The 23,935-nt window shown below is 39.9% G+C and overlaps 2 protein-coding genes across 2 annotated transcripts; one reads left to right on the forward strand and one right to left on the reverse strand.

Moving 5' to 3' along the window:
- Nucleotides 1-757: 757 nt before the first annotated feature.
- On the reverse strand, nucleotides 758-17,653 carry zranb1a (zinc finger, RAN-binding domain containing 1a). The gene is made up of 10 exons (XM_044179038.1): nucleotides 17,329-17,653; nucleotides 16,114-16,969; nucleotides 11,716-11,903; nucleotides 10,300-10,453; nucleotides 9,267-9,338; nucleotides 8,278-8,476; nucleotides 7,487-7,607; nucleotides 5,107-5,236; nucleotides 4,140-4,369; nucleotides 758-1,739 (listed from the first exon to the last, which is right to left on the reverse strand). Exons 2-10 carry the CDS (start codon nucleotides 16,943-16,945, stop codon nucleotides 1,524-1,526), a joined length of 2,142 nt encoding a protein of 713 aa, XP_044034973.1. The 5' UTR covers nucleotides 16,946-16,969; nucleotides 17,329-17,653; the 3' UTR covers nucleotides 758-1,523.
- A 700-nt stretch (nucleotides 17,654-18,353) lies between these two features.
- On the forward strand, nucleotides 18,354-21,438 carry hpdl (4-hydroxyphenylpyruvate dioxygenase-like). The gene is made up of 5 exons (XM_044179039.1): nucleotides 18,354-19,072; nucleotides 19,168-19,334; nucleotides 19,432-19,583; nucleotides 20,175-20,302; nucleotides 20,819-21,438. Exons 1-5 carry the CDS (start codon nucleotides 18,390-18,392, stop codon nucleotides 21,018-21,020), a joined length of 1,332 nt encoding a protein of 443 aa, XP_044034974.1. The 5' UTR covers nucleotides 18,354-18,389; the 3' UTR covers nucleotides 21,021-21,438.
- The last annotated feature ends 2,497 nt before the right edge of the window (nucleotides 21,439-23,935 follow it).

A 23,935-nucleotide genomic window follows, 5' to 3' on the forward strand; every position in this document is an offset into this window, starting at 1 on the left:
GGGTGCCAAAGTATAAACAAGTCCTTATAACAGAAAATGAAATGCAGCAAATGTGACAGTAATAACCCATAAAAATAAGCTACAATGAAGCAACACCAACAAAATGTTGGCTCTCATCTTACTAAGCTTAATTATTTAACTTTGATTCCATTTGTTGTTGATGAAAATCTCACCGTAGTTCCAGTAACTCAATCCTTTTGAATTAGGACAGCATTTTGTTTTCTCCCAGAACTTTGAATCTACAAAGAAAAAGATCTACTCTTGTAAGTTGTCTGGATGTTTTCTAATGTCATGCTTTTGCTGTTCATTACATATCCCCTTTCTACTATAGTGGTGCTATTGAACATTATGTCTTAGTTACGATGGAGAAAGCAATTCTGTATTGAGGTTTTGATCACAGGATGCCCCCAAGAGGGTGAAGGCAGAAATACAAAATGTGTGATTTTGGCCTAATTCTTCCCAAAACATTATCGCTTTTCCCAAACAGGCTTTAACTTTGTACTTCAAAAGGGGTCTATCCTACAGTGATCTGGACTATATTTAGATGGTGTGAGGATTATTGACTGTCCTTGTGTGTGATCAACTATCAAACAGGGAAATCAAATTTTAAAACATTCCCATACACCATCACCCCAGGGTGTTTTGCAATTGCAAACTCGTTACTTCTCAAGTCACACACAACAGTCCGTGGTCTTACTAATCCAAACATGACAAGAATGAGAAATTTGAAAACAAATACAAATGGCAACAAAGAGGATGCAAGTGAGTCAAATTTAATATTAATGCACTCTATAGAAAGAGGCAGAGTGTTTGGTTCTCTTTTCCCCCACCACCCACTCTAACATGACAATGAGCTACTAATTCATACATAAAAATGTCAGTAAACTTGTATGTCCTTTTTCCCCTCCCCTCACAGAATGTAAGTATAATCTGTGCAAAATAAAATACTTCAAGACTGAACGGATCAAACGGAACGCAGATAAAACGGGGCAGAACAAAGGTATCGCCTCTGCGCGCTAACTCTCCTAAACAAATAAATAAATACAACATCAGAAGGGGTTTGCAGAGGGACCAGCAATCAGGAAAACAGGTGCTCTTTTAACCTTAACATACACACAAGGATTAGCATCCTCTCAGTTTTAAGCAACATTTCTTTCAGGCAATTCTGTAAATGAAATTTCTCATCTAGTGCAGCTTGGGATTTCCTTAAATAGAGTATATTTTCCTATATGTCCTAGTATTTCTCTCAAGTCGAGATAACTTTGATAACGAATAAGGAGAAATCTGGGTATAGGCAAACTAAGTGGACTTGATTTGCTTTCATAGGAGCAGTAATCAGGATTCTGTTTGTTGGTGCTGTTTTTCTACCACAGAGCTCACAGAACACATGCATTATTACAAGTTAAAGATTTACATTTTGGAGAAAGAAAAAAGAAATGTAGATAGTAAGGTACTCTCCCAGAGCCTACAGTGTCCAGTCTCAGATTTAAGAGCTCTTTTCTTTCTTCTCTTCCTCCCATCACTCACTCATCTTCGTCCTCCTCTTCCTCGCCATCAGACAGAGAGGCACAGGGGTGGATCTGGCGGTATCTGTCCAACCACTTCTCCACCATCTGGGTGACCAGGGGGTGGTTACGGCGGCGGGAGCTCTTCTGCATGGCTGCCAGCATGCCTCCTTCTGTAACGCAGCAGTCCAGCCATTCCCTCAACAGCTTCTCCTGCTGCTCCTCGTTTCCCATCTGAGTCGCAGACAAAACATGCAGTTGCTCGTTACGGAACAAAATGGGACATATATTTAAGAAGTGAAACTACTGGTGACCAGTCATGTATCACAAACAAACATCCACAACACAAATGCATGCTAAAAGCAATTTGTTGTAATCTGACACCATAAGCTGTACATAATGTTCATCAAAAAGGAGCATATTGGTTTAAAGTTATTTTCATCCAGTTATGTCACCAAGTACAGTGCTCCAGACTGCAACCATTTTGTGTGACTTGCAAATATGCCCCCCATTTAAAAAAAAAAAAAAAAAAAAATCGTATATAATGTGAAACACCAGGAGGGAGCGAGAATTTGTGTGTGTGTGTGTGTGTGTGTGTGTGTGTGTGTGTGTGTGTGTGTGTGTGTGTGTGTGTGTGTGTGTGTACACCCCCATACACTCACTACCCAAATTTCCCCCCTCGTGTAAAAGCGGGTGTCAATGTTTACAAGTTTCGGTGAGAGGATGAAGCGAAACTATGCTTCTGGTCACGAAAAATTGAATTGCGGGAACAGCAATCAGGTAAACTTGTGTTCTCTCCTCTCCAAGTTTGATGTCAGCAAATAACAGTAATGTTAAATTGATGTGCTAGCTTGCAGTGCATCTCTCTCTAGTCTGTCTTCTTGCATGCAAGCCACTTCCAGAGCTGTGGTCCGAGACTTTGACACCAACAGTGTTTATAAACTGCAGCTTGGAAAAAATTAAAACACACGCTTTCCAGCAGCCTCCTCTGTGGGGACCAGTCCAGACAATATATGGGTGTGATGGCACTCCTCATAGGTGCACATCATTTTAAAACAAGACAATGATTATCTAGTCTCTGAGTCAAGGTTACAACTCTGAACTAATGCAAGATGGAAAGCAATGAATTGACATTGACTATTTATTAAATAATGAATTTAAAATCAATTAATTGACTGGAACAATTACTAGGCAGCAGAGCCAAATCTCAGTGTTATATTTTACAATTTCTTATTTATGTTAATGTTAAAAATCACTTATTTTAAGATTCTATAGAAAATACTCTATTCAATAAATATTGTTTGTTTATACCTCGTTCTGTTCTGTATAAGTCTACTTATTCTGAGACCGACAGATGGAGCAAACTGTTTTAAAAAGCAGGGAGGATTGTAGTGGGAGCACTGTGGTGTCAGGTGTGACTGTGTGGCAATGGCAAATGGTTTACATGGCTCACAGGTCAGGTAGGAGGGCCCCATTGCAGAATTTTGCTTTGGGCCCCAAGGAGTTGCATGTCGATTTAAATGGTGCTCCTAAATTTTGTGCTGGCGCTCGTAAAATTTTCAGTTGGGAGCACCAGTGCTACTAGTGAAAAAAGTTAGGCTGGAGTATGTTGTGTTTTCTCCTGCATGAAGATACCGAGTACTGTAATTTACAGTAAACATGGTGACTTACATGTACGACTAACACAGCTCAGAAAATATTCAGGTAATATTTAATATCTGGTAAAATGCGGGGGAAACGTCAATATGCTTCCAACAGTGTGAGTTCCTTTTAGTATGCAAGTAGGGCTGGAACGATTCATCAACGGAAATACGTCGATTTGCATATCGATCAAAGCATGGATTCCCCCGGAGAACAAGCTGCAGCATTAAAACCTCACCCACAATCTCCCCTCGCTCTAACCCTCCCATGTTGTCTACTGACAGACAGTGGTTTCGATCAATTTGATAGGCGACAACATTAACAACAAGCCTCCTCCACACGCGGCTCACCTGCTGCTGTAAAACGGAACGGAAACCGAACCAGCGCAGACACATAGAGGGAGAGAGAAACAGAAAGAGGCAGGCGCGGCAAGCTGGTGTGTGTGTGTGCAGAGACCAGAGGTGTAGGTGTAGGTGTGTGCGTGTGGGCGGGGAAAAGAGAACAGAAGGGAAAGGCAAGGTGAGCAGATTAAAGTAGTTTGTGAGTAAACACTAAAATAAGGTGGTGAATTAAGTAGAATTAAAATGGTAACATAAGAAATAACCTACTAGAAATAGGGTAATATAATTAATTAATTCTTTCAAATATTATAATATTTTCAATATAGACTAATATATTTTTTGTTACAGAATAATGCTCTGCAGTACATACTTTGTTTCTTGTTACATTTATTTGTTTTTAAGAGAAAATGATTGAATAAAATATTTAAATATTAATGAGACAAGTTTTTGATATTTTGGGTAAATTAAATGTTATATTAATAAAAGTAATAAAAAAAATTCTCTTTAAATCGATAAATAAGTTGTTAGATTAATCAAGAAAAAAAGGTTTTTTATTTTAATATTAGACATAAAAACAGGTAATAAATTCCACACTTGTTTTGAAAATAGAAAACAAAAATATGAGCTCTAGCTGCACAGTACCAGTCCCTACCTCTTGTGCAGACAGGAAGTGAATGTGCAGCAACTTCCTTTCGCTGTCCACCAGTGGCAAGAAAGTGACCGTGACATCGTCGTCAGTATTGAGGTTGGCGCCCGCACCGCGATTGTCGTAGCCGTCGTTCTCCATGGCCACCAGGGCCGAGAAGTGGCCCCGCGTGTAGCCCAGGGCGATGGGGCTCTTCCAGCAGAAACTCTGCTCCCATAACAGAGGCAGGTATACACCTAAAACAAACAGCACCCACACACAAAGCAAGTCAGACCAGCTGGGAGCTGCTGTACACCACAACACTTGAGCCACCTGGGAGGAGCAGGCCCTGCAGCTGTACACTCACATTACAGAGTGTGCGGATGTCAGTCGGGGCCTAGCACCATCTCAAATCTGACCTGACATCAGAAGCGGCTGCGTTTCAGCCAACTGAAAACAACTGGCCCATTGTGAGCAGAGAGCAGCTCTTTGGTGCAGCCTGGTGCCCTGCTTCTTCAGGAGTACACCCTCCATCACTAGTAACTTAAATGGTCAGTTCATCTTGAATTACAAAGAAAATATATCTCGGTGACCTCTAGTGTTATCTAGCCATGCAGACACTGTAGTTCTTGGTTGTCTTTGCCCAGGTCAGACAGGATATCTGAGATTTTTGCATCCACTTCAATACAATGGAGGTCACTGGAATTTCATTTGTAGAGCTGGTAGCACTGAAAAATTACTTGTCAACAGTTTTCATGAGGACTATTTCTTCAGCAGAAAGTAGTTCCAATAGTTCCCAGCTCGGTTTGTGAACAACAAATAAAACCAAGTTAGATGCCACAAGAGGTAAAAAGAGAAAACAGGTTTTCTTTGAAATTTGTGTGAACCCATGCTTTAAAGAAGAATCACTCAAAAAGGGTTAGGATAAGTATTAGCAGAGTCCTTATAGAAATTACTATTAAAATCTCCCAAGTTCATCCAAATGTTGCCTCACCTTGAAAACGAGTGTATCCTAACGTTTCCCCACGGAAACTTTTGTAGTATTTCACTCCGTAGACTATGATTGGTCTGCGAAGAATGTGTGCAAGAACAAAAATGTGGGTCTGCTCCAGGCTGGCCCCGGGCTGAGTGGAGGAAAAAGAGAAACAAAAAACGACACATCATACAGTAGTTGTAATCTTATAGACTTTTTGTACATTCAATATTAATACGACTAAAAATAGTGAAGAGGGCTGAGACTGCTAAGTACTGTGATCATATTACAGTGTTCTGCACACTGTGCACCTGCAACACAAGCAGCTCTGAGTACGTCTGCATGCCAGCCTCTCTCTCCTTCTCATCTCTCAGTTGTACTATCTGCAGAAAGCAGACTGCATATCTGCTTTTAAATATACCAAAGCTACAATGACATTTCATGTTAAAAGGGGTCTTCAAAGTCATCTCTCCATCACTGTCAAAGCCTCAGATGAGGTTATCACATGGTAGCTTTTGCTGTGTTTGTTTATACTGCCAGTGGAGTGGCTCTCTGAAGTAAATGCCTGTAATCCTAAAGTCACGTGTTGGGAAGGAGTGCTGCTTCAGCAAGCGTGCCAGCCAAGCAGATGAGCTGTCTGTCAATCTTCAACTCCATCTTAGGGGGATCTATAATAATGTCCTCCCCGTCATTCACACACGATCCACCCTCTACAGCATTACTCTTCCAACTGTGTCTCCCATTCAGTTGAATGCAACTCAATCCAATTTACATTATTGGCATGACATTTAATGAGCAACACTCCAAAAGCAGTAAAACAAAGCTGATAAATACTGAGTATTAAATTGCTTACACTCATAAATGCATAAAATGGCGAGTGTGTGTGTATGTGCTGAGAGTGGAGGATCTGTGCAGTTACAACTTAGCGTCCATTTTTAGACCTACCTCACAGAGTGGATTAATAGTTTTAGTAGACAAATGTTTATGTAGATCATACAGTTCAAATATGTAACTCCACCTCTCTCTTAGGATTCAAGTATCTTCCAAAGCAAACTGAACTTGGTGTTGTCTCAGAGGAAGTTAAACTGCAGGTCTGTCCAATTAATGACTTGACCAATTAAGAACGCCACTCTATATCCACATTGAAATCCAAAACCTGGCCACAGCTGCTGTGAACTTACAGCGTGTCAAGTGTTTCCTGTGGAGTTTTTGACCATTAGTGGGGCTATGAATCAAAGGTCTCTGTTTTGTTTGTATCTCAAGCTCTACTAGCACACAAATAAGGACGTGCATGTACAGTATGTACTAGGGCTGCACAATTAATCTCAATATTATCGAAATTGCAATATGGCCAAGTGCAATATCCAAATCGCAGAAGCTACAATTTTTTGAAAAAGGCAAAATGTGTGACAAAACAGCCTTATAATGAAGTACTGTGTAATGCTGCAGTGATGCCCTGGTCTACAAATCTTGTTCTCTGGATAGAAGAAAACATGTTTGTTTGATACAGACCCCCAACAAATGTCACATTAATAGTTTTTTTGAGTGAAAATGACAATTGTTATGCAAAAATAATCATTCCCACTAATCGTGAATCATATTCAAAATATATCAAAATAATCTCAGTATGATTTTTTACCATATCGTGCAGCCCTAGTATGCAGGTGACGTGATACACACTCCTGCCGACCACAGAGGACAGTAATGTAGATGTGTAGCTGATTGACTGACCAATGTAAACAATTTTAAAATTTAAGGAGATTAAAGTTTAAAGAAAAACAAAACTAATCAGCTTTATAAATGTTTTTAAGGAAAGAAATGCATTCAACATGTGTGTTTGGCCTAAAGAATTCACACAGTGTGTTTTGGTGAGAAAAACTGAATGTAAAAGTAACTGCTTGTATATAAGAAAAATCCCCAGGGTGCCCTTAAACAGGAGAAGGAAGATTTTCTTGTTTACCATTCCCTCCCAACAACAAGAATGGGAAGAACAAAAACAACATGGTGTGTCTGTCTCCAAAACCAAAAAGGAGACAGTACACAGTTTGTTCTTTCTGTGCAACAGATGAAGAGTATAAAAGAGGAGGTAAACTTACTGCATTTTTAAATGTGTGCCAGGCCGTTTAATGATCTTCTGAAAAAAGTCACAATCACTATATAAAAAATACATATCTTTTTGGTCATAAACCTTCTATTTTGCCTGTGACAATGCATCAATTTATATATTGTATTTTCCAAGATTACTCCCTGTTCCTCACAACTTTTATCCCCTCGTAACACATTTACGAGAAGCTCACACGCTCCCTTTACAGACCTACCACACCATACCGGGCAATTTTCTGTCTTTCGATTGATAGTTAACTAGAGGAAGTGAGTAAACCAGAAGGAACCTCATAATCACCTGGCTGGCCAAAGACAGGATGAAAGCCCAGTCCTCCTGCCACTGCTCCTCTCTCAGGGAGAAATGCAAACCGAAACTCTGCGAGTACCACGATTCCCACTCCTTCCAGCGTGTGTAAAACCTATAAAAAATAAAGTTACATATTGCTATTTTTAAAGTTCATTTGAATCAGATTTCAGACTACTGTCACCCTGTTTATATAGAAGTAATTTATTTATATGCGCCACAGTTTATTTATCCTTCTGCAGTGTATCCCAGCAACCATATTTTTCCAACAGAAAGTAGTGCATGGAGAACAAACAGTTACCATTCATGAAACAGTATTTCATGTAAAAATCAACTGCAAAGAAAAAATATATCAAAAGACCTTTAAAAACACTGAATTTAGAAGACTCAAGTGTTTAAGGAGTCTAAAGAAAACTTCTTGTACATAATGAACAAAATCATCCACATTACCACATCTCTTTCATGTCTCACCTTTACTAAGTATTCAAACATCTTGTATTTGACTATGTGAGGGAAGTATGTAAATAAACTGAGGAAATGCTTCTACACGAAGCCTCCAAGTCAAATTATCAAAACCACTAAAGTGCCAGCAGGGCATGACTGCACTGACAGTCCACTGGTTCCAGACAACCAGGAAAACCTTTTTTACACTTATACTCAGGACATACATATCTACGAAATGAAATAAAAAGGTGGCATTTTGCATAATACATTACAATATTTCAAGTAATAAAAATATTCCCTGGAATGACCACAGGGACTCTGTGTAGGGTTGGGTGTCTCACCAATGGGAGCAGTCATGCAGGCTGTCATGGAGGGTCTTGCGGAGGACAGAGTCCTTGTCATAAATGCCCCAGGTGGCCTGTAGAACAGAGTCCAACAGACAGTCTCCAGCTGTGCGGTTCCACAAGGCATACAGACGACTGTCCAGGCGTGTGCCCAGCTCCAGAGACCAGTTGATGACAGGAGATTCCTCTTCCAACTCTATACACAGACAGACAAAATGAGTGTTGGGTGAAGGCACTAATAGCAGGACAGGGTTCCATCAAGCCATGTTCGAGACAATTTTTGTTGAACTTTGCAGTAAAAACAAGAGAACAACAACTTCTCCTAGAGGCAGGAGGATGGTTTTTAAGTTTAAACTTGTTTTTACTCAGCTGACCAATGAACAAATAAGACTGGGTTTTTATGAGAACATAAATCTGTTCACAAAAACCCAGCATGGGATGCATAGATGTTGTGTTTCTGATATGCAACTGCTGCAGCTAGTTGTTATGGAAACAAATTGTGCGCCGCATAACCTACTTTTCAGCATTTTTCTTTCCTCCTGTAATATTATTAAACACATCTTTACTGCTTCCTCAGCCACTTTCTATGCAAAAACCCAGAGCACCTCTACCCAGTAACCCAGTTTATGGAGGCTTAAATAGGTCACAAGACTCCTCTGACACATTTTGTGCAACACACAATCGCACATGTATGTTCACACACACACACACACACACCTGGGAGTGTGTCATTGGTGTGTGGGAGGAAAACCAGTGAGCTCAACTAACGTAATTAGAGAGGGTACAGAAGATGAAGCAGGAGGTGGTGAGCTGGTCGGAGACAGAAGAACACAAGAGCAGATTTTGTCCCTTCCACAGCACAGTTAGATGATGAATCACAGGTAACCAAAACCCATCCGGTCTTAACACATGTGACTGGACCTAAATGAATGCAGACTAGGGATACCTGCAGATACCAGATATGAACATGAATAAATCTTGGGTACCTTTCTGCACATCTCGATCCAACACCTCATCAAACAGCTTCTCTTGGACAGCAGGCGGCAAGTCCTCTATATCTGCAAAGACATGCGGGAAAGATATTATGTGTTCATGCTCATTATAAGCTAATGGCACACAGCACCGAGGGCAACAGAAACCCTACAGTAATGACACAGAGGGGATGTTCTTTGCAATTCCCTTCATTGGCTGACATTTTGTCAATGGCACACTGTAAACACAAGCTCTGTACAGCATGTTGTGTTTCTGTGTGTACTGAACTGTGCACACACAAATCCAGAACACTGGTGGCTATTCTCTGGCTCAATAGTGAATGGCACTAGCTTTGTCTGAAAGAGAGAGAGAGACAGAAACAGAGGGAGAGCGTCCTGCAGCTGGCCTCGGGCCAAATTCAGTCTGCAAAGAAATACTTGGCATAACACGGGGAAAATAAATTCTGATCTATCAGCGAAGCCTGCATAATCTTTCATCCCAATGGCACTGGCGACTCTGAATCAGAATACAACTGGTAGCTCTGAAAAGTAAAGTGCATGTCATTTCAGTGATAACATTACGCCACAGGGATGGGACACTGAGTTGCTGTTTCTCTGAGCAAAACTACACAACAGGGCTAGCCATCATTCCTCCAATTCTCCAGTGAGAGGGAAAAAACATTCAAGATCACACACTGAAATACTGTACATTTATAGTGTTTAGAGGACAATTCTACAGATCTCCATGAAATTGAAGCATGAATACAAGCACAAAAATCACAAACTTATTTTTTCCCCCCATTCTACCCTTGTAGAGTAAATGTAGTGTGCAAGTATTCAAAGCCAGTCTTCATCTAAAGACCTCTTTTTTGGCATGCGTGCTGTTTAATTTGAGGTGTTTATTGAGGCTACAGAAAAAATGTAATTCTGTCAGTGGAGGCCAATAAAGCAAAATGTATTTAGGGATAAACAGAGTAGGTGTTAGATTACACATATGCAAGTTAGTCCAATAAGCGAAGTGATGTAATCATCAAGATATTGAGGGTACCTGCAGGCAGGGTGAAGGTGACCAGGTCAGTGAGGAAGTAACAGGCGAAGTCCCCTTTGCGTTGATGTAGCGAGGCAGCAATCTCCCTGCGGATCTGCTCCGTCAGCTCGGGACACACCATGGAGGGGATGCACTTAGCTGCCTGCTGGCTCACCTAAAAGACATACACACATATTCATTGGAAGTTAGAGATAAATACACTGATATAGACATGATCAGATACTTTGATTTAAAAACAAAAATAATATAAACAGGTTTTGTGGCCTGTTTCAGATGCATGTATTTATTTATTTATTAAGGATAGGCAATAGTGTGTTTCACTAGAAAGAAAATCCTTTAAATTTTCAAAAAAATATATGCTCTCAAGTAGATCTTTAAGATCTCACAATGACTGATTTTGGTCAAAACGAACTTGTTTTCATTCATTTGGACATGAAATTGTTTATTTATCGTGTATTCATGAGAACTGTTTCATAATACAATTATGTTGGGAGACAAACCATAATATAGAATTATCCCTCAGCCCTCCTATTTATATACACTCAGTTGACAGTTTATTAAGAACACCTAGCTAAAAATAATGCAGTCTAATACAACAACCCTACAATAAATACTGACGTAATGAAGGTTAATGTTAATTACTAATGTTAATAACTAATATTTAGTCAACCTTCATTGATATAACTGGCGAACCTAATAAAGTGGCTCCTGAGTGTAGATAAAAAGTAATGTACAATATTGTAAATGTTATATGCATTTGTTATATTAAGGCTCAAATCCTGCCATACACAATGAAGAGGCCATCTTTCTCTTCCAACCTCTGTGACTTGTTTTACAGTGCAGCCCTCTGTGCCTTTCCTAATTGTTGGTTGCCTGCTTGCCCTCCTTGCAAACCACATCAGCTCTGTGGCATCACATCCATTAGGAACCAGTGACAGGACTGCAGCCAGGCTAATCCTCCACCTAATCCTCAAAGTGCACTTCTGCTGTAATTATAGGCATTACGGGCATCTGCTATAGATCGTTTACTCTGGCGCAGAACAATTATAGACTGAAATGGTTGACACGAAGAAGTACAGAATTGGATCAAAACTACGGGAACACTTCTGACATTTTCTTGTTTAATATAACCAATTTGATTGTCAGACTTTGTATAATGCACTCCTGTAAAGGAAGTCAAAACATTTCTGGTAGTTACCTATTCTTTTTTATGAGACTCTTCATAAAAATCCACTACTGATTCTGCTGCTTGATGTATTCATGTGCAGAAATGTGTGTGTAGAGAGGGTTTTATCAAGGGACAACCTGCTAAATAAGCTCATGGTACATTTTTGGGTCCACATTACTCAAAGACGATGTTATAGCTTTAATTCCAGTGGGGTGGCGAAGACAAACAAAATCTATCAGGATACTTACCTCTGTGAGCAGGATGGCTAGCATGTCCTGCCTCTGGAAGCGGATGGCCAGATGGACCAGGGTAAAGCCTACATCAAACGCAGAGGACCGGTTGAGGAGCTGCACCTCGTCAGCAGTGAGCTGCCGGGCGATGTCACCACCGGATGACTTGTAGGCTTCTACTGCCGCCAAGTCTCCTTCCACCACGCCTGCAGCAGGGGGAGGAAGAAGGAGGAAGGAAGGTCAGAAAATAGGAAACAAATGTTGGCTCTGAAATGTAAAAAATGCATCAATATACTGGTGCAGTTGCTTTTCCAGGAAATCATGTACACAGGCTATTGAAGTTAGATGGAGGTGACACATCTACATCATTTACAATCTATGTTTAAGGAAGAAGGAATATTGCTGTTCAGAAAAACCATTTACATTTAATAGCTGCCACAACTCAACTGCAAGCGTTTCCACAAACCCCTGCTGTCATCAAAGTCATATACACTCAATTGCCAGTTTATTAGGCACGCCATTTATATCAATGAGGGAAAACTAAATGTTAGAAACACATCGCAGTATAACACAATACACTCAACAGCAATACAAAATGCAACCTCAAAATTAAATAAAGTTGATAAACAACTCTGTAAAACTATTTCAACAGTAACTGAACATCATAACCTTCATGCAAGTAGTATTTATTGCAAGGCTGTTGAATTAGACTGCATTAGTTTTAAATAATAAACTAGCATCTGAGTGTATGTGAATCTACTATGCCAAATACTAGTGTTTCTTGTTCAAACACATCTGTAAAGAAAATGATTTTAATGTAGAAAGACATGGGAATCCTTTTAAAACAGGCCTATTCTTTGTAAATGGATTAGACTGGCTTTTGGAGCAGTTCCAACCCCACGTCCTTGCTTGTAATAGATGCAAGATGTAACAGACAGCTTGCCATGTTCAATGAAAGAACTACAGAAATATCCATCAAACTGTGCTGTTGCATCATCTTAGTCACAACCAATTCATATTCAAATCAGGGAAGAATTTGCATAACAAATTCAACGAGAGGAAAAGAGTTAAATGCAAAAAGAATTCAGAGCGAACAGAGCTCTCTAGCTCTTGACGTCAATCCACAGTACAGATGACCTCTAGATGTAGCCGTTAGCTAACCCAGCGTGAGAACAGTTATCACACTGTCAGGCTACTACATAGCAGAACAGACAGAACAGTGTAGCTTATAATGCAGAGCTCTCAGAGAGCTGTGTCAGACAGAGGACAGTCTGTGCAGATTAGCGTCCTCCCCCTCCTTTGGACCTAGTAGTCTCAACATCTGTTATGAGTGAAATGAGCGACAGCTAGGTAGCACACCGAACACTGAAGCACAAGCTAATTTTAAAAGACTGCCTTATGTGAGGATGTTCTCTCAAGGACAGTTACCTTGAGAGAACCTGGACTGGAACAGGCCAAGAACGCCCGGTCTCCTTTTACACATGCTGGGTGATATTTTGTAAACAGACCCATACATGCTGGAGACCTCATAAAAAAGTAAAGAATATGGTGATCTGTTTTGTAGTGTATGAATAAAGGTCATTAGACACACAAAAAAAAACACACATTGAATTTGCTTTAGGTCAAAGTTGTCATGATAAAAACAAGACTTAAAAACTGTGTCCCAGTTCCACACCTCATATGTAGAGCAGTCCCACAATAGTCTCATAATGGGACACTAAGCGTGCTGTTGATGTGTGCTGCAAAATACACCCTGATGACGGCCTTACACCGAAACGCATTAGTGAAAGGAACAAGATTCTTTCAGTTAGTCAGCTAGTGTTGCTGAGTTTTTTTCACATTTGGTCCTTTGTTACCCAAGCACCTGGTTGGCTGGTGAAGTAGCGACGGCACACAGTGTGTTCTTCCTAAAAGAGTGTGCACTGCAGTGCACAATAGAAATGGCGGGGGCATCATGATAGCCTAATGGTTAAGGCACATACCACATAACCACAATGTCCACAGTTCAATTCTAGCCAAGCACCTGTGTTGCATGCCACACTCTTCTCTCTCTTTCATTGTTTTCTGTCTACCACTATACTGCCCTATCTAATAAAAGGCAAAAAAAAAAAAAGGCAGAATTACTCACTCAAAAAAGCTATTTGTAGATAGTGGGTTACACCAAAAATAAGGCATTAAATATTTTAAAGAATACTGACCTACTAATATTGAAACTTTAAAACTTGAAATAGGAAGTAATCGGTCACGGTTTAACACATAGTCTGACATGTCTCTTGGCCAGATCACGGCAGGAGCACAATAACGTACTGTAATCTGACATAGTGGCCATCTGGACAGACATTAATGTTGTGTTGTTTGAAATAATCAAACTGACATTGCAAAACTTTACAGCAGCATAAAAAGTTATTAATATTTGTGACCACAACTTCTACAAACTGACATGACCATTTTAGGTAGAATTTTGTTTAGCCTATCAGATAAAACTTCAGCTGATCAACAAGATCATTTAGTGCTTGAAGGAAAAAACAAAGAGCTCCTCCACAATGTGTTTTATAATTTAACTAATTCATGTAAACTGTACAAAACATCATCATGACCAACATCCATCTATACGTATATGTTAATACAGGCAAACATCTGCAATTGCAAGACACGCCAGTTAAAGTCTTTCAGTGAAACAAAAGAACAATATTACACAAACAGTCTGCTTCCTTCGGGGGGGAAAGTAGTATCAATGGAATCATCTGATTTTGGCCCAAATACAGAGTACTGCAAAAACAGAGCAGAAATGTGGGGAAACAGTAGAGCAAAGTGAGATCTAGTTGTGAGACCTGAGGAAGTGCTTTACTTGGCCATAATGTGCTTCTCGACTCAGGCACTTCCTCCATTGAGAAACACTTTGAAAAGGCCAACTGTAACACAAGCAGCATAACTGAAAAAAAGTCAGCTGACATGGTATGACTAAAAAGGCAGTATTCAGAATTAAATAAAAAGGCTGGACGTGTCTATATTGGGTAGATGTAGGACAAAGATGAAAAAATTGTCTCCCTGTGACCTAAGAGTAATGTTTTCTATTCCATAACAACAAGTTGGAGAGAGCAATCAGTGCAAAGGTCAGGAGGACGCTGATCATGTGCTGCCATGATGCTTTTTAGTTGTTGACTGGTGTTCATGTCTTGTCAAGGCTATTTTTGTCTCCTAGGGGCCCCTGCTCAGCACATAAGCACCACTGTTTACAGGGTCTGTTGACTGCTAGCCAGGAGAGTCTCTGGTCCACGGGCTCCACTTTCACTGCTCTGCCCAGACGGCCCATTCATCCTCACCGGCTGGGAAGCACTCACACCCTCTCACTTTCTCAAAGACACTCTCAGTGGCACAGCAAGGGCAGCTAGGGGTTCAGTAATGAGTTGGATCAAATTCCTATAAGCCATTTAGTTACACATCTTTATTATGCTGCCATTCAGCATCATCTATGCTTTGTCGGTGATAAGTATCATCTCACTACAGCAAATATTTTCCACCTGAAAGCACTACCTTGTGAAATTAAACCCTTCTCACAGAGCTTGCCAAGCCCGTGTTTCGCAAAATTCCTGTTGTACTATAATATCTGGAGTCCAAACAATGAGACATGTTGTCATTCATTAATAAAACACCAAGTGGATCACACTACTATGCAGCCTTGGCCTTCGCAGGGTGAGGCACCATCTGCACTGTAATAAAACAGAACTAAGCGGAAACTAAATGTTTTGCCATTGGGACAAAAACAATCAAATGGTTGCCTCTGACTGGAGCACTTCGCTTTGTCGTCACTGACCATGACATCATGGAAGGAAATAAAAAGCTGGTGTGACAATAGAAGTGTTATCACAAGGAAAAAAACTGGGACAAGAGTATGAATTCTTTGTACCAATAAGACTATTCAGGGGAGCTACAGAGGGAAATGAGGGCAAAAGTATTCTCACACATAATGAGAGCCCAATAAATACTTTGACTATTTGTAATCATTACTATGGAATGCACGGGGCACACTACAAGCAAAGAACGTAAAAATTAAAGATGCATCTATTATTTTCATTATTGAGTAATTTTAAGTTTTTTCAATTTATTGATGGACAATTTAATCTAGAAAATGCCAAAATATGTGAAAATGACATCACAAGTTCCCAGAGCCGCAGATGATGCCTTTAAATTGCTTGTTCTGTCCAACCAACAAAAACATATAGAATTTACAATGATATAAAACAGGAGAAAATCCTCACATTTGAGAAGCTGGGATAAGAGCTTTGGCATTTTCCTTACAAATGGCTTAATCGATTATCAAATTTGTTGTTGATACATTTTTTCTGTGGATCGACTAATCACTTAAATCGCTTCAGCCCTCATAGGAATGACATGTAATAACGTATAAAAACTCACCAGCACATGCATTGAGGAACAGCCAGTCTGTTTTCCTCATTCGGTTTCTAATCTGCTTTAGCTTCTTGAAGTCGACCTCTTGCTCCTCTTTGCTGCTCATGGCTCCAGCTGCAAGCTCTATCCTCTGGAAGTCCATTTTGACATAGTCTTCCCTCTTGGGCATAGGAGGGGACCTTCTTTGGCCCTGGCCTCCACTGCAACTGCCCCTCCACCGAGCCCTGTCCTGTTCATTGATCATAGGTGTCGGCTCCGCAGAGTCGGCCAGCTCTATGGCTTCCTGGTTGTTGGGCTTGGGGTGATCACACACCACACATTTTGTAGTTTTGGGCCAGTTCTGGTAAGTGCAAGCTGTGCATGTCCAGCGCTGTTGATGGGTGTTGATTCTGTTTCTGTCATTGTACTCCTCACAGGTATCCACAGGGGAGTGGAGAGCAGGACGGCAGCCTGCATTGGAGCCTGAAGTCTGGGGGGACTCGGTGGGGCTGCTGGTCCTCGGGCGCTGACACAGGCACTGTGTGCAGCGGATGGCCCGAGACCAGTTCAGGTAGGTGCATATCTGGCAGGACCACTTATTGGCAATCTCAGCCATGCTAGCTGACCTGACTCTTGGCCTAGCACTGGAGTCAGGGCAGATGAGGAGGCTGCTGCCACTCTCAGTTCTGGGAGGGTCCCACTCCAGACTGGGGTCCAGATCAGGGCTGTTCTTGTAAGGTTCCTCTGTGATGATGGGACCTGTAGACCTCTGTGCACGGCACATAGTGCACTTGATTGCAGATGGCCAGTTTTCATAGGTGCAGTAGTCACAGACCCACTTTACCTTCTGTTCCGTCATTGTGGATCACTTTGGATGGTCGAACTGTGGCGATAAAAATAGTTAGATGTGAAGCATAAACAAAACCTTTGTGAATCATCTTGAAGGTCAATAAATATAATAAACTAGTATTGTGTTTTACATACATAAATAAAGAGATTTTAGAGTATGTATCTAAAACACAGTAACAGTATTTAACAGCCTGGGTTTGATTCACATGACGGGTGACTTTATTGCGTTACCATGTTATAATGTTTTAGTGTTAGCTTGCTAGCTGGCAAGCTAACCACCTAGCATATATAGCTACCGTCAATTTCAACAGTTAGCGAACATTTAATAGGACGTACAATCATGGAACATGTCATTATCCGTAATATTTGAAGAAAAATAAGTCAAACTCTTACCGTTTCGCGGCTGCGCTCGTTTCTCAAGTGCTGCTGAAAACCACAACAAACCCTTCTTGTACAGTCCCCCCTCCTCCTGCTCTGTCAAACCTTTCCCAATCCGAGTTATTTCGACCTCTTTGGTCTCTCACATGTTTACCTTTATGGACACATTAACCTCTCGCAGAATAAACCACACCTTGGCAAAGCCTCTGTACTCCTTGAATCATGATATAGATCCGCGACACTCCATGGTTTACATTGCCTCCGTATTGTTTAATGGCGGCGACATGGAGACAAATGAGTAGCAGAGCCAAAATAAACGCTGACTTGCCTTCGTCACCAATCATCTGGCTCAGCGCTCAATGCGATTGGATAAAAGGGAAGTACTGTGTTGTCTTCAAGGCCTATCGTAAATGTTATAACCCCTTATGGACGAAAATTCACGACATGTTCAAAAGAACTGGGAGATTTGATATTAAGGTGTTTAGGCTGCACTCTGAAGCACAACATTTTTATATTATATTATGTTAAAAAAAACACTTGGATGTGGGACGTTTGACCAAACGATTCAGAAATATCTTATTAGAAACACTAAAAGCTTCTACTCACAGTGGTTATTGGATAAACCTATGAAGTTTGATTTTATAAATAAAACATTATCTAGATGTTGTAGAAATCAAATTAATCTACACTAGTCTCATGCACCATTTTATTTGTATGCCCTTCTTATGAATTTCGTTTGTACACACTAAAATTGATAGAGGTTATTTAAGGAGATAAATATAAACAGGGTTTCATGTAAACGAAAAACACAAATGCACGCTGTTCTCAAATTACAAATGCTATTTTGCTATTTTGGTCGGTTATGAATCACCTTTTATTGACCTCTAGATTACGTCACTGGTTATTAAAAAATGTTGCAATATGCAACATACATGCAATACGGATTCGTATTTCTAATACGCACACAAATTATATATATACATAATTATATATCTTAAATGAACATTACAGTGATAAAAAAGGCAGGGTTCACTAGATTTTTGGACACGCCTCCTGACAAAACGTCACATCCAAACATGGCAGCTTACTTGAGCCGGTTACACCACATTTCGCTTCACGTTTCTAACGTGGAGAAAATAGCGAACGACCTTGTCTCTAAATTCAAGTTTAATTTGTTTGCTACCAGACTAACCGACAGGTCCAGGCAGCTGGCTTTCAGAAAAGGAGCGGCAGTTTTCGTCGTGAATGAGAGACCAAACCAGAGTAGTGTGAGATTGAATGAAGAGCTACCGTTACAGGGCATCACTAACACATATTCAACTGTTTCGAAATACAGCCAGGATAATTGTACGAAATGTCTTTACGATGTGAGCCCATATTACTCGGTGGATACTGTAAGCAACGTGTGTTTCGAGGTGGAGGATGTGGAAAGGTCATTCAGAGCTCTTCGCCATCTGGGCTGCAATTTCCTGGTGCCTCCCACGACAGTTACGGACGAGAGTGGTCTTGTCACCTACTCTGTGGTTAAATCTGTTGTGGGAAATGTGTGCCACACACTAATCGACAGGACAAAATACGAGGGAAGCTTCTTGCCTGGGTTTGATGTCATTGAAAAGCACTGCTGCTTGGAAGAAGAGGACATGTCTTGTCCAATCACTCATTTTGATCACATAACTTATGCCTGTCCCAGGAAAACAACCCACCAGGTCATGGGGTGGTATGAGAAGCTCTTTGGTTTTCAGAGGTTTTTCATTGATAGGTGAGAAACTATTGGCATTTCAAGATATTTACTGTTGTAATCTCTATGTTGTTCAACTTGATGTCAATAATAAAGATGAATGTTCTTCTGAGTAGTAATGAAGATGTGGACAAAGGTTTTGTCGTAAACCAGGAGGGCATTGGACTACGTCTTACCGCCATGGAGTACTGGAAATGCAGCAAAGCAGGCATCGCTCTCCCCTCTGTGGACAAAAAAGAGCCTGACTGCAAGTTTGTCATTGCAGAATCACTGCCTGAACAAGGTTACAGCAGCCACTCCTATCTTTCAAGGCATTTAATTTCTGCCATAATTGATGATATTACAACTCCTGCATCACTGTGTGCTTGCACTTATTTCAGGCAGGAATCAGGTTGACACCTTCTTGGAGAAGCACAGGGCCCCAGGGATCCAGCACATTGGGCTGTACACAAAAGACATTGTTTCTACTGCACATGCGATAGCTGAAGCTGGTGTCCAGTTTTTCTCCCCTCCTCCTGCCTACTACACCAAGGTTTGACTGACTCTTACAGACCTGCACAACAACCTATTTGCCATAACAAATATACTAATACCTACTTGATAAATGCAAGAAATGGACCACATTTTATTCAACAAGTTCAAAAGGATATTGTAGTATGTGTGATAAAAGGCTAATTACAGACACACAACAGACAGATCAGGGTTGTCTTTAAATTGTGAATTTGCACCTCCACCATGTCAAATTTACACACACAGTCCAATTCATAGTGAATCACTAGGCACCAAAAACCAGTCCATAAGAGAGGACCGGTCCAGCACCCTACTTTTTACCAGAAGATATCAGGGGTTTGGGGATTTGTTGGTCTTTCACAGCTCTCAGCTTCACTTCCTCACATAAAACTTTGCAATCACTAACTTGGTGTAATAGTAAATAAGCATTATTTTTCTATGATGTTCTGTGCGATTTATTTGTATGATTTTCTCACTTGGCAAAAATGTATGGTCGTTTCTGTGGCTGATCATTACATTAGAAAATGGGATAGTACATATACTGCTCATATTTGCAAATGTGTCATCTTCTACCGTGGTTATCAGCTCTAACCTATCCTGTGTGCTGTGACAGGTGGGAAAACGGCAGGAGATAGAGGAGGCAGGACACAGCCCCCAGATGCTGGCGCAGCATGGCATTCTCCTGGACACAGACCTGCACCAGGATCCCTCATCACAGGCAGAATACCCTGAAAACAAACGGTGAGAGGCAATCGAGAGCCATAATCTCGCACCCTTTTAAGCTAGCCTCTGTTCCAGACAGTGTATTTTCTTATAGGTTTTTTTTTTTGGTCTTTCTAAAAAGATTTTAAAAAGAATCCTTTTGGATAGTAATTTTTCAGCAAAGATAAGACATTTTTTTTAATATTAGCTTAAAGACAACTTGTTCCATAAGTGTTAGCAAAACTATTGGTCTTTTATCTATGTTAAAATGATGAGATGTTCAAATTTGATTGTCCAGCACAGTAGTAGATACCCATTTAACTTGGAATATGTACAGAAAACCCCTGGTCATGTTTTAGCTTTTCAGAAAGAATGATGAAATAAAACATAAGAAATTATATTTAGCTAGGAAAAGCTAGGAGAACAAAGGTTAATGCTCCACAAGTTGTGAGACATCTCCTATTGAATTATTGCAGTGTAGGAATCACATCATATGTTTTTCAGGGTCACATAAGACCAACCAAGTGTCCTTAACTTGCTATCGTCTGTTTCCAGATACCTTCTTCAGGTGTTCACCAAGCCCATCTTTGCAGACGACACCTTCTTCCTCGAGCTGATAGAGCGAAGAGGGGCGACGGGTTTTGGTGAGGGGAACATCAGGGCACTGTGGAGGTCGGTGCAGGCACACATGGAGAATGAGAGGGAGGATTCTCAAGGAGAGGGATCCCCAAAAACGGTGCAAACTGCTCAGTATTAGTCACTCCAAACATTTTTAGCTGAGGTCATTTGTATTGCATGGATTTTTTATATATCAATGTGAGAGCACATATTAGGGAAAAAATATGTTAAATGTAAAAAAGATGTAATATATTTACAGAAGAGTTTTCCACAAATGCTCTTTATTTCAGTAGTGGATTTGGTGGTAAATCTTAAGTTACACCTTGCACTGTTAACAAAGTACAGATTATATATTGTATTAATATATAGCTTTGAATGTGACTTAACAGATTAAAGACTTAGAACTGCACTGTGAACAAAGTGGTACACTCGAAATGTTACAACAAAAATACACTTGCTGTAGCAGTAAAAGAATGTCTTTGTTTTCACTGTGTCAAAGCAAAACAACTGACTGACTCCAGAGCAACTGTTCCTTAATAAATCTGTTACTCACAGTAGACCGTGAAGACCAATTACTCTCCTCAAAATAATGTGCTCTGTGTTTCTTAGAAAGTGGGTGGGCAAAACTTCAGAATAAGAGCTCTTAAAATCTCTTAGGCCAATGTAAGTACATTTACTAATGCAAAGTACTAGTACTATGTCCATTTTATGCTACTTTACACTTATACGACATTATATTTCTGATTTCCATCATGTTCTTTTTGCTCCTCTACATTTATGTGACAACTTTATTTACAAAACATGTAATCAGGTTATGAAATATGATGTGTACTACATAACAGTAAATAAAGTAGGGAAGATTTGACTGACTACAACAATTAAACGCTACTTACACATTAATGCATCAGTAATAATAATCCATAATAGTTTCATAAGTAAGATTTTGAATGCTGAACTTTTACTTGTATTTGGAGTATTTTTATTGCTACTTTTGTTTAAGTAAAGGATCAGAATACCTCTTCTATCACACTGCCTTTATCCTTGTTATAGATTAAACTATTAAACAGTATATAAAGTAGGTCAAATTGGCTCCAGCTTGACCTGCTACAATATTAAAAGGCTACCTATACTGTATGTTAATGCATCAATAGTAATAATCCAATAATATAATATATAGAATAATATAATACCCTGAAAGGGGCAATTCTACTTATTTAGTACTTTTACTTTAAATACCTAAGTGCATTTTGCTGATGATGTACTGTACTTATGTACTTTTGATTGCAGGACTTTTATGTAATAGAGTGTTTTCACTGTGGTTCTGCTGCTTTGACTTAAAAGACGCGTATACTTCTTCCACTACTGTCAGTGTCCATATACAAAAACGAGGAATACTGACCACTTTATCATTGACTCTGGCATAGACTTAAGGTCACTTCACTTCACCAAATCTAATTCTAGATTTTTACCCTTACAATATTTAAATTGTAAAAGGTAGATTGATCTAGAATTGTAAGTTAATTGATTTCAATCATATAAACATCATAATGACTGAAAATAAAACTGTTCTGAGCTCAACGGCTCTTTTTCTAAATACCTCACTCATGCAGTCACTCATGAACCGTTACTGGAAGAACAGCTGCACTTCTTTCAGATGCTGCGGAGGTTTTAGCAATGTACATGCTTTGGCAAAAGCACTGCTTTAGAGCCTCTTAGAAGGGGTCTCCAAACCCATGGAGATGTGCCAGATCAATTAACTTGGCTATAAACATTACAGGCGCAGATTAGTGGGATAGATGAGAAGCAGTGAAATTTAGAGGGAGTTCCATAAAAGCCATATGCTCTTTTTATGTTATGACTGTAGTTACAGTATCCCCATTGAGTAACATCAGAGAAAAGTTTCAACAACATGCTGCAAAAAGTCAATTTGTAAATGCCTGTACTTCTGCATTTTGACAAATGGTGTCAGTGTTTTTCTTTTACTCAAGTGTCACCCTCTTGGCCAAACTAAACTTTTTAAGAGTTGACTATATATTTGGGATATGTACTCACTGATAGAAAGCTTATAAATTCTAGGAATGACAATCAAACTCAAATAGTGCCTGCAGAGTAGGTGTACTCCTAATTCACCTTTGGAACAAATGTGTGGTACCGTATGAACAGAGTAAAATGTTTTAACTGCATTTGTTTAAAATTATGAATGAAAATAAACAAATAAATCTTAAATCTTTCTTAGGGATGGAGAGGATTAACTGTTCATTAAAGTTGAGAAGGGGACAGCTCCTGTAACAGGAGTCCTGTAGCCATCTGTCTGCAGCCAGTGTGAACCACAGATGGCATACAGCAGTCTGCATGGGGTCTCAGTACTGGGAGTTGGAAGCTCACTTCCTATTTACTGTTAACCATATGCTAGCTACCATTACATTAAAGTAAACAGTAAACAAAAGTAAACAAAGTCAAAGAGAAATGACTAAAAACACCAAAATCAATGCTTATTTTTTTCTCAAACATAGAGAAGCTGTTATACTAAAATTCAATCTTGTTGCACTATGATTGGTGGATACTGCCCCCTATGGTTTTTACAGTCACAATGCACACTGCCAAACTTGTTGAACTACAAGACTCCTACTTCTGTTGTTTTGATCATCTGTTTCCTAAAGAGTCATCTGTGCCTTTTAAGTCTACAAACCACAACGTGCAAAGTTTGCTATGTCATATATTCTGCATTTGTTCGCTCACTTTCCAGACTGCTGATGGGGTTTTGGTAAAAACAACTTGTCACCCCCACACTGTAGCCTACATTGTGGAGGAGACAAATCCTTGGTGCCCTTTAACACAAAAGACAGACAGTCTAACCGAGGAGGACAGTCTGGGGGAGATTAGTGGCACACAACAGATGTTACTCCTTGATTAACAATAGTGTCTGCCAGGGGTGAGATTCAGCTCCCCACCCTTCTGAGGCCCAGTGTGTTAACTTCAGCCACCACAAAATAAATTAACTTGTTGCATATGATGTGATAGGATAGGAATGATAAAATATATTTGTTGATCTTT

The sequence above is a fragment of the Siniperca chuatsi genome, linkage group LG20, assembly GCF_020085105.1.
Source record: "Siniperca chuatsi isolate FFG_IHB_CAS linkage group LG20, ASM2008510v1, whole genome shotgun sequence".
Classification (NCBI taxonomy): domain Eukaryota; kingdom Metazoa; phylum Chordata; class Actinopteri; order Centrarchiformes; family Sinipercidae; genus Siniperca; species Siniperca chuatsi.

Bases quoted from the DNA above. Each gene is read 5' to 3' on its own strand.
- zranb1a (XM_044179038.1), bottom strand. From the start codon at position 16,945: ATGACGGAACAGAAGGTAAAGTGGGTCTGTGACTACTGCACCTATGAA. The intron at 10,454-11,715 runs GTAAGTATCCTG...TATGTCTTTTAG, and splicing joins TAGCCATCCTGCTCACAGAG to GTGAGCCAGCAGGCAGCTAA. The intron at 9,339-10,299 runs GTACCCTCAATA...ATGTCTTTGCAG, and splicing joins CACCTTCACCCTGCCTGCAG to ATATAGAGGACTTGCCGCCT.
- hpdl (XM_044179039.1), top strand. From the start codon at position 18,390: ATGGCAGCTTACTTGAGCCGGTTACACCACATTTCGCTTCACGTTTCT. The intron at 19,073-19,167 runs GTGAGAAACTAT...TCTTCTGAGTAG, and splicing joins CAGAGGTTTTTCATTGATAG to TAATGAAGATGTGGACAAAG. The intron at 19,335-19,431 runs GTTACAGCAGCC...CACTTATTTCAG, and splicing joins AGAATCACTGCCTGAACAAG to GCAGGAATCAGGTTGACACC.